The following is a 13,296-nucleotide window of genomic DNA, read 5'->3' on the forward strand; positions in this document are numbered from 1 at the left end:
TGTAGTACAATGTACTCATTTGAAGTGTGTAAGTCTTAAGTTTGACAAGCACCTACATCCACTGCTCTCAAGATGCAGACTACTTCCACTAGACCAGGAGTTCGTTCTTGCTGCTTTGCCGGTAGCCCCCCCGCCCCCCCCAGCCCTTGGCCCGGGCAAGCACTGCTCGGCTTTCTGTCCCCGTAGTTGCTTTTTCCTGCATTTCCCACGAGTGGAATCATTAGCACTTGCTCTTTCGTGTTTGTCTCCTTTTGAGCAGCGGAGTGTTTTTGAGATCCATCCGTGTTGTTGGAGGTATCAGTATGTTTATAACTGTATTTCTAAAGATTCGCTGAAAACTTGGATGGCTTTTTATCCTTCATTTTAGGTTATCTTCCCCATTTTTCTAGTCCTAGATGTGTGTATATACACACACACAAGGTATAAAAAATGAAACCACTTTTGCTGTTTTAGCGTATTATTAATACAGAATTACATTTTTATAAGTCATTATAAATGCAAATTTGATTTTTCAGACTTTTTAAAAAGAGACTTCCAAGTAAGGTGATTCCTGTGTGTTGGGACTTAAACTTCAATTTATGAATGTATAGTTTAGAAAATTAATGTGTTTAGTAATGGTGGTGCTTAAATCTCATTTTGAATCATATATTCTACTAGATAAATTAGCAATTTTCATGAGATCTGGGGCCTTGCCTTTGTGAATGAAAATATAGTACTTCTGAAATTTGAAAAAGAATTAGCAACTTGGATGACATTTCCTTATATAACTGTGGAAGGAACTGGCAAGAAGGTTTATATTTTTTGTTATTCTGATATTAATGCTTTGGTAGAGAAAAAGGTTATAGGATTGTTCAGCTCTTCCTCACCTTTGCTGTCTGGTGACTCACATTCTACCTTCAGTCCTGGCTTGGCCACTCCAGCTGTGTGACCTTGGGCAAGTCACTTGACTCCTTAGTATTTGCTTTCTTACCTGTTAAGTAGACATAGTAGTGGTGGCCACCCCACATGGTTGTGGTCAAGAGAGAATGAGTTAATAAGCGTAAAGGCTAGCGCCTGGCATCTAGGAAACACTGTGCAAGTGTCATCATCATGATCGTTACTATTTTCAGCCACTGACCAAGTGTGGATTCTGCCCAATAACACACTTTCTAAGTACTGTTAGTGCTTTCGTTCAGAGCAAGGCATTGCTTGTTTGGGCTATCACAGAAACCCCCTCATTGACTGCTTTGCTGACCTTCTCTCTCCCTGTGGGACCATTCTCCGCAGGCCTTGAATTCTGTATTCATACAGCATAAACTTGACCGTATAGGAAGTCAGAAAAGTGGGCATGAGTTGTTTGGAACGTCTTCAAGGATGAACTGGGGTTTGGACTTGGCCTGGAAGGAGGTCAGAAGAATTGAGGGTGAGAAGGATCAGTGGTCTGGGAGCCCCGTCAGCTGAAAGCCTGACTCGTGAAAGACCCCAAGGAGTAGGAGGGCTTTCAGAGAGTGGTGTCTGTAGGGACCAGGGAGGACCTTTAAGAATAAAATCAGGATTTTTCTGTAATTTCTTCCGATAGAATTTTTTTTGTCTTAAAGCTGTAGATAGACCAAACAAACTCTGTCTGACTTGAGAGGCTGTGGCTCCATAGTTTGCTGCCGTGGAGAAAGGTGCTTTGAGATTTGGCAGGTGTCTCAGCCGGAACAGACTCACTAGGAGGCAGTAGAGCCCTCCTTCTGGACAAAGGGAAGGGCTATGTTAGGTTGAGAAGAGCTCTCAGGTACCTAATTTACTTTGCCTCCCTTAAACCTTGAAAGACCTAAAACCAGTAGAGTAAAACTACTGGGCTTTATTTCAAAAGTTTTTAAAAAGAATTCTGAACCAGATGCTTGATCAAGAAGGCAGGGGGGTTTAGAGATGATTGATCTCAAGAAGGCAGGGGGGTTTAGAGAAGTTGAACGTAGAAGAGACTGGAAACCAGAAAACCTTCCCATCACATTATGTCAGTCCCCTGCCCAAGACCCTCTGATGGTGTCCCACTGCGCTCCATTCGCACTCCAGTCACACTCCAGTCACACTCCAGTGTCTCTGCCCCGGCCTTCACAGTTCTGCAGGTTATGCTTTCTCCCTGGCTCACTCTGATCCCGCCACAGTGGTCTCATTTGTTTCTGAACATGCCAAGCCCTTTGTCTCCTCAGGAGATGTTTCCCTGGAGTGCTCAGTCCTTAACACATGGGCATTGCCATCTTTCAAGTCCCAGTGTCCGTGTGTGTGATCTTCTGTAAGATGCCCCCCACCCGTATCCCCACAGCTACCCTAACTAGGACAGTGTCCCCTCCTTATCTGTTTAGTACACTCTTTGTTTCATGGGTCCCAATGGGGCACCCCATCAGGTGGGCGCAACCCGTCTCGTCTTTGCTGCTGCTTTCCTCAGGTGGCACGGTGCTGGCACATGGGGCACGCATTGGACATGTGTAGGATGAGGAGATTGCTGGGTTATTGGAAGGATGATGGAAGCAGTGGGAATTGGAGAAAGGGATAGGATACGACAGTATTGCAAGCTCTCCAGCAGCATTGGACCGTTGACCTCTCCCCCTTCCTCGAACCTTTTCCCCAGCCTTTCTGACATCATGTTCTTGGTGCCCCTTCTGCCTCTGTGACATTGCTCCTGGTCTTGTCTTCCACTTTTAGATAGTGGCATTCTGAGGGCATTGTCCTTGCTCGTGTCTCGTCCTCTGCTCTCATCCGCTCTTCTGGACTCCATTACCAGTTGAGTCTGCACCTTCGTACAGCCATCTCTGTGCACCCAGGCTTCATGGTGCTTGACTGCCCGATACGTGTGTGTTTGTTTACAGCAACCACTGCTCAGGCACCGCGTGCGGTAGTGAGTGACAGAACCTGCCCCCTGTGTCTGTGGTCTAAACTTACCTCCTGTGGAGAGGCCATTAAACAAGCCCAGCAGTCAGTGCTTACAAAGTGCAGAGTGCCCCAGACAGGTGGAAGGTGTGCTACTGGAGCCTCGGGGGAAATTCTGCTCGGTAGGACGGTGGGAGCAGGCTTCCTCAGGGTAGGGCGGAGGCGTCGGGCACGAGTGCCAAGTGGCGCCATGATGGGTCTGGCCTTGTTGGGTCTGGGCCCCACCGTGCTGGTGCTTAAAGTAAAGGGGAGAAACTCTGCTGCTTTTCTTTCCCACCTGTGCAGGAGCTTGAAAGGGGCACAGACAAGAAGTTGTTGCCTTTAATTGCCTTTGAAGCTACTTATCCCAGTTTATTCTGATACATTTTGCTTGTTCTCCTTTAGTGATTCACAGGGAAACCCTTAACATGAAAAAACCCCCTTGTGCCCATAGGGAGCAGCCCGTCCAGTTGTAGTCGAGAAGTAGCCGAGGCCGGATGCGGATGTGCGGGCCCAGCCCTCCTTCCTCGCTTTCTTCTTTGGTCCCTACATTCTCTCCATGTGGTCTCTCAGAATCTCTCTTGTTCTCTGCGGCTCAGGCGTGAGGTGGGAGGTGCCGGAGGAGCAGAGGTGGTCTGTTTAGCGCAGCAGTCCTCCAGCCGTTTGTCTGTGTGGTTTAGATCGGTGGATATTTACCATGTTAGAAATTGAAACACTTTTTTTTTAAAGCTTAACTTGGGGCTTAAACTCAAAGGCCTCGAGATCAAGAGTCCTGTGCTCTACCGACTGGCCAGCCAGGTGCCCCTTGAAACAAAAATTTTAGTTGGAAGTATAGATTTCACAGGAAGTTGCAGGAGTAGTACAGAGAGTCCTTGGACTCTCCTTCACTCAGCTTTACCCACTGCTGTAACATCTTACGTTATTACAGTATCAGAACCAGGAAATAGACTTAGTTTGGGAGTTAGTTAACCTACAGGCTTTCTTCAGAAATCAGAAAATTTTAAAACACAAGATCAGAAGCTACTTATCCCAGCCATGCCATGTCCATTAGCTAGTGGAATTGATGACATCACCACTTGTCATGACCCCTGGAAAACTCCTTTCTACACGCCTGAGGATGAAAAAGGCAAGTGACCTCTCGGCATTATTGTAAAAGTAGCCTTAACCTTGTGGCCCCCCGACAGGTGGCCCTAGATGATTGTGCAAGGCCCCTGCTGCCTTCGTGGTTGGAATGTGGACTCTGGAGTCCATCTGGATTTTGTCTTGGCTCCGCTACTTTAAAACCATGTAGCTTGGGATAGTGACTTGACAGGGCAGCTCTGTGGCACAGTATTTGAGCATCTAGACCCTGAAGCCTGACTGTCTGGGTTTGAATCCTCGCTCTGCCACTTACTAGCTGTGACTGTGGGCAGGTTTCGGTTTCATCTGGAGAGTGAAAGTACCCACTACTGGAGTGATGGTGTGAATATTAAATGAGGTGATGCATAGAAAGAGCTTGGAATCATGTCCGAGTGGGGTCCTGAGTATCCATCCATGTTAGTATCCATCCATGTTAGTATCCATCCATGCTGTGATTATTGTGAGGTAATACAGGAAAAGTGTTTAGCCCAGAGCTTGGCTCAGAGGAAGGAGTAAATGTCCTGCTCCTGAAGCTGCCCCACCATCCAGCATGGGGAGGTCATCCAGGGCCAAAGGGAAGGTATTAGGTATTAGGGAAAGGAAAAGAGCAGTTCGTCTAAAAGAGCTTTGTGAGGAGGGGGCCTGGATCAGCTTTATTAACTGTCGTATCTTCACTGCCCAGCACAGTGCCCGCCTGGAGCAGGCTCTCAGGAAGTGTTTGTTAGTGATCAAATGATGGACTGAATGAATGAAGGAGAACTTCTCCTGGCCATGAGCTGGGGAGGAGAGAGGTGGGGGTATTGACTTTCTTTGAGTTTGAGTTAGGAGGTTGGAGACATTGATTTAATGAGATCAACTGATAGTTAATAATTAATTTAATGCATTAAATTTAACATATACTGCCCCAGATCAGTTCACTGATACATGTTTAGAGGCTGTACTTCACTAAGCAGTGAAATAACGAGTTCTTACGTTTCCTGTTACGTAATAGGAAAGTAGAGAAGTCCTTGTAACGTCCTCTATGCTTACCACAGTGATCAGTGTCAGAATCCTTGAAACGGGAATGTGCCTTTATCCTGGGACAGCAAGGATGGGGTGCTGGAGGGCTGTTGGTCACCCCAGAGGAAGGAGCAGCCAGGGTTCCTTCCTTGCAGTTTGGCCTCTGGTTAGTTACCTTCTACTCCTCATATCTGTGCCGTTCAGCAGGTGATTTATTTCTCATAAGACGCTATCCCTGCCCACCTCTCCCACCTCAGCTCCAGCTGCTTTTTCCTCACCTTCTCTGCTCTGGGGGCACATTTGTCTATTCTCTGAGCACACCAAGTTTGCTGGATTACCAGGGTCCTTGCTGATTACTTTTCTGGGCGTGTTTGCCCCCCATACTCTCACACGATGCCTTTCCCACTTGTAGAGAGCTCTTCTTGAAACACTCTGTCTAAAATAGCACCCTATCCATTTCCATCACTATGTCTCCTTTGTGTGCTTGATTTTTCTTCAGAGCATCAATAAGTACCAGGCATTGTATATCCTTGCTTGATTTTGTCTGTCTTTAATTAGAGTGACACATTGTTAAGGCAAATGAGATGCTTAAAACATTGCCTGGCCCATTGAAGGGACTCAGCAATTGAGTAGATGCTGCAATATCTTTTAGAAAAAAATTAATCTGGGAAATATTCCCAGGATCTAATTGTGATCTTTAGTGTAAGAACCAAGATAACCTTGTTTAGAGTGTGATATTATATCTAATACTATAAGGATATTCACATATATCTGTGTATGTATATGTAAATGAGATCCCAGTTTATAAGTGTGTGGGAAAGAGAAGTTTTCTTTTAAATATTCTTTTGTTCCAAAGGTTTACTTGTAAATTGGCTGCTTGGAATTGAGAGCATATTATCACATTTTCTAAAAAAGAATTCCTTTATTGACTCAGAAATATACCTACCTCAAATTGAAGAAATTTAGGCACACGTGGAAAAAATGCTTTCTGATTGATGACCATGCTATTTTATTTCTAGCCCTCCTTTTTCTAAAAAAGGGTTAAGTCCATTTACAAGAATTATGTATTCATTCAAGTATTTAAGTGACAACAAACATGTCATGTCTACAGCTAAGCGCTGGGAATGCAACATTGAATAAGATAGACACCATCTGTCTTCATTGTAGTTTATCAGGGGAGGTACATTAAACACATAATTATACAAATGATTACTTTAAATTGTGGTAAGAGCTATGAAGGAAAAAGAAGGAAAAAGAGAGGCAATTTCCAGCCATAGGCACTGCAGCTGGGAAGGGGAGAGGAAGTTCCCGGAGCTCGCAAGGGTTGACTTGGTGTGGTTTGAGGTCCCTGAATTTTAGTTGAGTCTTGTGTGAAGGATACTAAAATAGAAAAAAAACTTTTCCTCCACTAGTTGAATGAGCCCAAATTTAAAAACATGGGTTTACTGAAAGCAGGTAAATAAATGCACAGGAATTCGTCTTATCTTTTTTCTAGTGGCAGCTCTGCTGAGAGGTCTTTTATATTCATAGGTGTATCAGAAATGTAAACATACGTGGCATCCACATTACACTCAAGTTACAAATTTCCTGTGGGAATTCCCATTCCTACCGTAGCAGCCATCTCCTGCTGATACTTCCATGGAAGTTTGGAGGTTTTAGGGCACAGGTTCTCAGATTATATTCCAGCAGAATCTTTTTTCCCAGCTTTATTGACGTATGATTGACAGATTATAAGATATTTAAAGTGTACATAATGGTATTTTGATATATGTATAACCATCTAGTTAATTAACACATCCATCATCTCTCATATTTATCTTTTTTTTTGGTGAGAACATTTAAGTTCTACTCTCAGCAAATTTCAGTTCTATAATACAGTGCTATCAACTACAGTTAACCATGTTTTACATTAGATCCTCAGACCGTATCCAGGAGAATCTTAACTGGAAATGGCACAGTGGTTATGAACTTGGGCTCAGGGTCAGACAGAGGTTCAAATCCTGGCTTTGAGCAACTTAGACAACTTCCCTAAGCTTCATTTTCTCCCATTGTGTGTGTGTATTGCGGGGAGTGAGGGTTGGGGGAGAAGCCAGGGGCAAGGGGCCGCAGTGACAGTCCCCTCCCTTTGAGCTGTTTGGAGAAAATGCCATCATGCGTGGAAGACTGTTAGTACAGTGCCTTGAACTGAGGCCCCAAGGAGTTTCTCAGGAAATACTAGCTTGTTAGTATTATTGTCATAGTGCCTGGAAGGACCGGTTAGAATAGCTGACACACTGTCTTTTCAAAGCTCCTGGGGAAGTTAAATGGTGTCAAGTACTTTTTAAATCTTAGGCTAGGGTCCCGTCTGAGGAAGGAGAAGAAAACTCCCTCACTCTGCTTTATGGGCACATGCTGATAGGATTTGGAACTTTGGCTAAGTACTTTTTAATATTGCTTAATTTGTCAATGTTAAAAATAATTATTATGTAGTCTAGGATACCGACTGCCAATTTAATACCTTTTCCTCCACTGGAAAAAAAATTATTCATGTTGCCAAAATAACCATTTATAGATTAAAATTTAAAAAATCAGGGTACTGTATTTAAAAGTGAGAAATTTGTGTGCTAAATTTATTCACATTTTAGCTAACTAAAAATACCATACCACCCATTTTCTGATCCAGCAGGATCAAAGCATTCATGCTTCTCAAGGGTCCACACTGTTGGCTTTGCCCTGTTGGAGAAACAAATCTCAGTGTGTAGGTGCCCACTTGTATGCCTTCCAACTCAGAGCAGACCAGGGAGCAGACCTTCATAACGAGTTGCTCATTGCCATGGGATTGATTTCTCTTGAAGCAGCCTATTGATACTTAAAAAAAAAAAAAAATCGTAGTGTTGGAAGTACACAAATTTGAATGATATTCTCGTCTTTGCACAAAACATTCTTAAAAGCTATAAGAGCTTCATTGTGGGAAAATTAACCTCTTTAGGTTGGAATTTGCTTTTTGCCTAATTTGGTTTCTTTGAAAGTCCTTGAGAAATGATTCCCTTGCAGTGAAATAAAAAACACCTAGACTATAGAACCCATCATTATTAGTGGTGTTGTGATATGCACATCAGTTCTTTAGGGTACATGGGATAACAGTTATAAGACAATTGATTTTCCTTTCATTGAATGTTATTTTTAAAATAATAGTCATGTTTTACCAGTTGGCTCAGATTTCCCCTTTCTGTTCTCTTATATTCATACCCAATAGTAATCTTATTTCTTGAGGTTAAAGTCAAAACTGGTTAGTAATTGTATAAAATTCTCTATTTCTTAAGACTGTGATGTTCTGATGATTTTGCTAATTAGTGACTTGATAGAAGTGGTAAATTTCAGTTTCCTGGAAAGGTCACATTTCCATTGAGGGCCTAGAAGCTGCAGTGTTCTCGTGGGAGTATTCAAGCCCCTGTTAAAGGGGGTGTTGTTGCTGGAGGGATGAAAGCATAGATGGGGTGGGGTCCAGCCGGCTGGTAGGTCCTTTGCAATGTGTGCCAAAAGTATTCTTTTAAGTAGGGAGTGTTGATCTTTACTTTTTATTTTTTATTTTTTATTTTTTATTTTTTTTAAAGATTTTTTATCCATTTGACAGAGATAGAGACAGCGAGAGAGGGAACACAAGCAAGGGGAATGGGAGAGGAAGAAGCAGGCTCATAGCGGAGGAGCCTGATGTGGGGCTCCGATCCCATAACGCCGGGATCATGCCCTGAGCCGAAAGCAGACGCTCAACCGCTGTGCCACCCAGGCGCCCCTGATCTTTACTTTTTAAATGTTCTAAAATGCTGATGGTAGCCTTTGCCTTCAAAGTAAGTTTTAAGCTGTATTTTATTTTATTTTATTTTATTTTTTTTTAAAGATTTTATTTATTTATTCGACAGAGATAGAGACAGCCAGAGAGAGAGGGAACACAAGCAGGGGGAGTGGGAGAGGAAGAAGCAGGCTCATAGCGGAAGAGCCTGATGTGGCTCGATCCCATAACGCCGGGATCACGCCCTGAGCCGAAGGCAGACGCCCAACCGCTGTGCCACCCAGGCGCCCCTAAGCTGTATTTTACCTCCAGATTCTGTGGGAGTTTAAAATAGTATGGTGCCAGATATTTACATATTTTGAAAATGACTACAGGTGACTGGAACAAAATAGATGAACACAGACATGTTTGAAGATGGCAGTAGTTTCCTTTGGAGACTCAAAACCATCACAGCAGCTCCGGAGATGCTCCGAGGGACGGCACGGCCGTCTTGGTCTGGCTTTGCCTGCTTCAGGTTTCAGTTACATTTTTGCATATTTGCTTATTGGACCAGAAAAGAAAAAAAAAAAAAACAACAAAACAAAACGCTAACTGGTTTGCTTCCCTCTGCTCTGATCCTTCTGTTTCTTGACTTGCAGAACACTGAGCCTGTTGCAGCTGCTGAGAGCCTGTCTGAGGTACCTGAACACGTGCTTCGAGGACTTCCGGAGGAAGTGAGGCTTTTCCCATCTGCTGTTGACAAGACTCGGATTGGTGAGGACCAGGGTCACAGAAGGAGACGGGGAGGGGATGGGAGAGCCACCTGTATCCAGGCATCCTTTGGGAGCGTTTAAGGTAGGGAGTTTGTCATCAAAGTGACAGGTTTACACTTAGACTTAGAAGGTTATGTGGTATTTCTGCATTTTCCAGTCAAGAATCCAGGGTGGACATAGATTATAAAACTAAACCAGAAATATCCACACTCCTACCCACCATCCTTTATGACTTAGCCCGAGTATTCCCTTCCACTGTCTCCTCGGGGCTCTTCTTCCTGCTGCGCGTATTGTTCCCTCCTCTCTGATTTCACTGGGACTTGAGTGTGAGTATGCTGTTAAATTTATTTCAGTATTTTGTATTTGTTTTCACATCTGCCCCTTTCATTGATTGTGAGTGCCTTCATTTCTTACTTATCTTTGTGTCTCAGTACCTGACTCGTTCTGGACCTCAGTAGGTATTTGAATGAATGACGACCTGAGTGTATCTGAATGCTTCTGGCTGGATTTTCTCATTGAATACAAACCCAGCTTTTATGTATTTGATCTTGTTTTTGTGCCCCAAGCTGTAGACAGAAGGCCATTAAGGACCTAGTAAACTATAAAAATTTAGTCAAAGTACAGTTGTGGAATATATCATGTTTGGATCCCTTTTTGTTTTTTTTTAAGATGTATTTCTGATATTCCAGTTTATGTATATATGTGTGTGAATAAATTGTTAATAAATGCTTTTCCTAATTCTCATCGAAAAATTTTTCAGCCAGTCACTTGAGCACTTAGATTGTATCATTCACGTGAAGGTGGTTGATTGTACAGCTCCACTAATTGATTGTTAGCTCTGTTATCAAATTGGATTCATAGACCTACAGGAGAGTGAAATTTGAACCTCCTAGCTGGACAGGACTGTCTCAGCCTTCACCTTCCTTCTGTGCATCTTCTGAGAGCAGGAGATGAGGGAACTTGTCCAGAGGACTGTTGTCAGTGAGCGGCACCCCTGGGTGCTGGTTCCCTTGACTCTAGGGCTGTCTCCCGCCATTTTGCCTGCCGCTTCTTCAGCTTGTCCGCCTGCCTTCTGGTCAGTGTCCAGAACACGGAAACAGCCGAGGAATATGGCGGAGCAGCAGCAGGTGTAACTGGGCTGTTGGAAGCTCTGCAAAGTGAGTTGTTCCAGCAGCTAAGGTGTCAGGAGACTTAGCTGGCGAGGAGAGGGTGTTCCACTTTGAGCAAACAAACTTCAAAAATACTATTCACAAATTGGCATTTCCAAGCCTTTATAAAAGCAATTCATGGTCATTGGAGACCATTTGAAATCTGCAGAAAAGTAGAAAGAGGAGTTTAAAATTATTTCTAGTTTCACTCCTTTCTCTTCTTTTTTCTCTTTAGTTGTGATTGTGCTGTTCTCCAGGTATTTGTGATTGTACCATCTGGGTAATTTTACATGTAAAAAAATAGAAACAAATATAAAACATTTCTTTCCTACTTATAAAACCATGTAGGTTCTTTACAGACTATTTGGGAACTACAGAAGGATATAAATAAGAAAAATAAAAATCCTCGTGGAAGACTTGATTTCATTTGCTCTCCGTTGATCTAACATTATCTTGCTAGCCTTTGAACTATTGTGAAACAGAATTGACTTTAATTCTTCAATCTTTAAAATAACCACAATAACATTATAAAAATATTGGTTTTATCTTCCAGGTGTCTGGGCCACTAAACCAATTTTAAAGGGCAAAAAGTTTGGGCCATTTGTTGGTGATAAGAAAAAAAGATCTCAGGTTAAGAATAATGTGTACATGTGGGAGGTAAGAAGGAATTCTGGTTCTTTGTTTATCAGCGTTCTATACATTTTTAAAAAAATCATTCTCTTCTCTGAGGATTTGACATTTTGAAACTAAAAGTCATCTATTAATATGTTCTTTAAAAATCAAGAATATATATTTTTTAAAGATTTATTTATTTTAGGGAGAGAGTGTTGGGGGGGAGGGGTTGGGGGGGCAGAGGGAGAGGGAGAAGGGAAGCAGACTCCCTGCGGAGTGGGGAGCTGACCTGGGGCTTCATCCCACAACCCCGAGATCATGACCTGAGCCGAAACCAAGAGTTGGGTGCACAACTGACTGAGCCACCCAGGTGCCCCTCAAGAATATTTTTCCAGCTGCTGTTTACATTTGTCTTTTGAAGCTGCTTGGCTGTCCTCAACAATAAATGTCAAGTCCACTTTTTATATGACCTTGTTCAGGGTGTTCGGCGTGACAGCCGAGACTTTGGGCTATCGCTTGGAGGCTTCCAGATAGGTACTGTAAAAGACACTCCTTACCGGCCACAAACAAAACACCATTAGGGTCTTCTCTGTACTTTAGAAACTAATCTCTGTGTTGCTGGAATATTCCAAGTTGGATATATTTAGCACATGGCACATTTACACAGGGCTTTGGACTCCTCAGAGGCTTTCATTTTGTTACTTTCTTGTTCTCACGAGGATGCTGGAGGGCCACGCAGAGCGGTAGCATATTCCTTACAGAGGTGAAGCTGTCAAGAGTAGAGGTGCATTGCTCCTCCCGTGTTGAGAGTGGTATTGATAGAGAACCAGAACCCATGTCTCCTGCCTCACAGTGAGGCATTTAAAAGTGTTTCATTGGATTGCCCTGCTTTAGATCCTACCTTTATCTTTGTGACTCTCTGCGTACCTAACCTCTGGGCCCCCAAACCCTCAATTTAAAAATGGGATTAATAAAAAATACCTCATTAAGATCACCATGAAGATAAAGCAGGTTGTTACTGTTTCCTGGAGCGCTGCGTGCAAATTTGGTGTTTATGTGGAATTTGGTTCAGATCAGGTGCTCTGGGGAAACTCCTTGTGTTCTGATAGGATCTCAGTTGGTGTGACTCCTTTTCAAAACAAGTGAAGTTTTTCGGCGGTTAGAAAAGCATTTCTATCAGATGGTCTTAAATTGACTCACATCTGTTTCACACGTAAACATACACAGGACTAAAAATAAAATCTGCCTAGGAAATGTCTGGATACTTTCCATCAAGAAGTTCTGTGACATTTGTACATCTGAGGTATGTTGCTATTGTTTTCAGTGTGACCAGCAGTGTTTCTTAACTTGAAGATTCCTTCAGTTTCTTCCAGTAATTTTGACTTTCTTCGTTTTTTGTGAATCCCTTACTTTAAATCTGATGAAAATTATCCCAAGGGGCGTTAGGAAATGAGGATTTAGCATGAGAATAATCACATTATTATGCTGTTTCACTACTTCTGAGGTAAAAGAGTGCTATATTTGTAGGAGAACTGCCCAGCCAAAGAATATTAATTACTCAAGATAATGTCTGAATGGTTAAAAATGTTTTGACCACAAAATTATGCCCTCAAATGAATGGCATTTTTAATTTTAGAAATTTCCCAAGGGAAACTAACAAATATGTTCCACAGGTTAGTGCTAATCTTAGATAATGTCTGGAAACCAGGAAATGCATTGTCTAGTTCTGTGTGTATAACGCTAAGCTTGAACAAATGTCATGAATATTAATATTACACCTACGTTTATTGTACCTATTTTACCCAACGTAACAATTGGGAGATTTTTGGGCATAGTATGTAAATTGTTAATAGTGTCTTTTGTGAATTAAGTTTCATATGTATTGAAATTCATATGTAGTATGAGTTCATACTCAGCTTGGTGAACCTTGTAATTTGGAGCCATGACCCATTAGGGATTTGACTTCTACTATAAGCGTGTTAATACTGCATCGTGAACTTAAGGCATTCTACTTGTATACGAC

The 13,296-nt window shown here is 42.5% G+C and overlaps 1 protein-coding gene across 5 annotated transcripts in view; it reads left to right on the top strand.

Annotated features, from left to right (window-relative positions):
* The window catches only part of PRDM2 (PR/SET domain 2), a 105,349-nt gene that overhangs the window by 12,265 nt on the left and 79,788 nt on the right, over positions 1 to 13,296 (top strand). For all 5 annotated transcript variants that reach the window (XM_034671238.1, XM_034671232.1, XM_034671233.1 and 2 more), the window contains 2 exons: positions 9,400 to 9,514; positions 11,215 to 11,318. In XM_034671238.1, the coding sequence (XP_034527129.1) occupies positions 9,400 to 9,514; positions 11,215 to 11,318 (219 nt within the window). The remainder of the gene's footprint in view (positions 1 to 9,399; positions 9,515 to 11,214; positions 11,319 to 13,296) is intronic.

Source organism: Ailuropoda melanoleuca, chromosome 11 (genome assembly GCF_002007445.2).
Source record: "Ailuropoda melanoleuca isolate Jingjing chromosome 11, ASM200744v2, whole genome shotgun sequence".
NCBI lineage: Eukaryota > Metazoa > Chordata > Mammalia > Carnivora > Ursidae > Ailuropoda > Ailuropoda melanoleuca.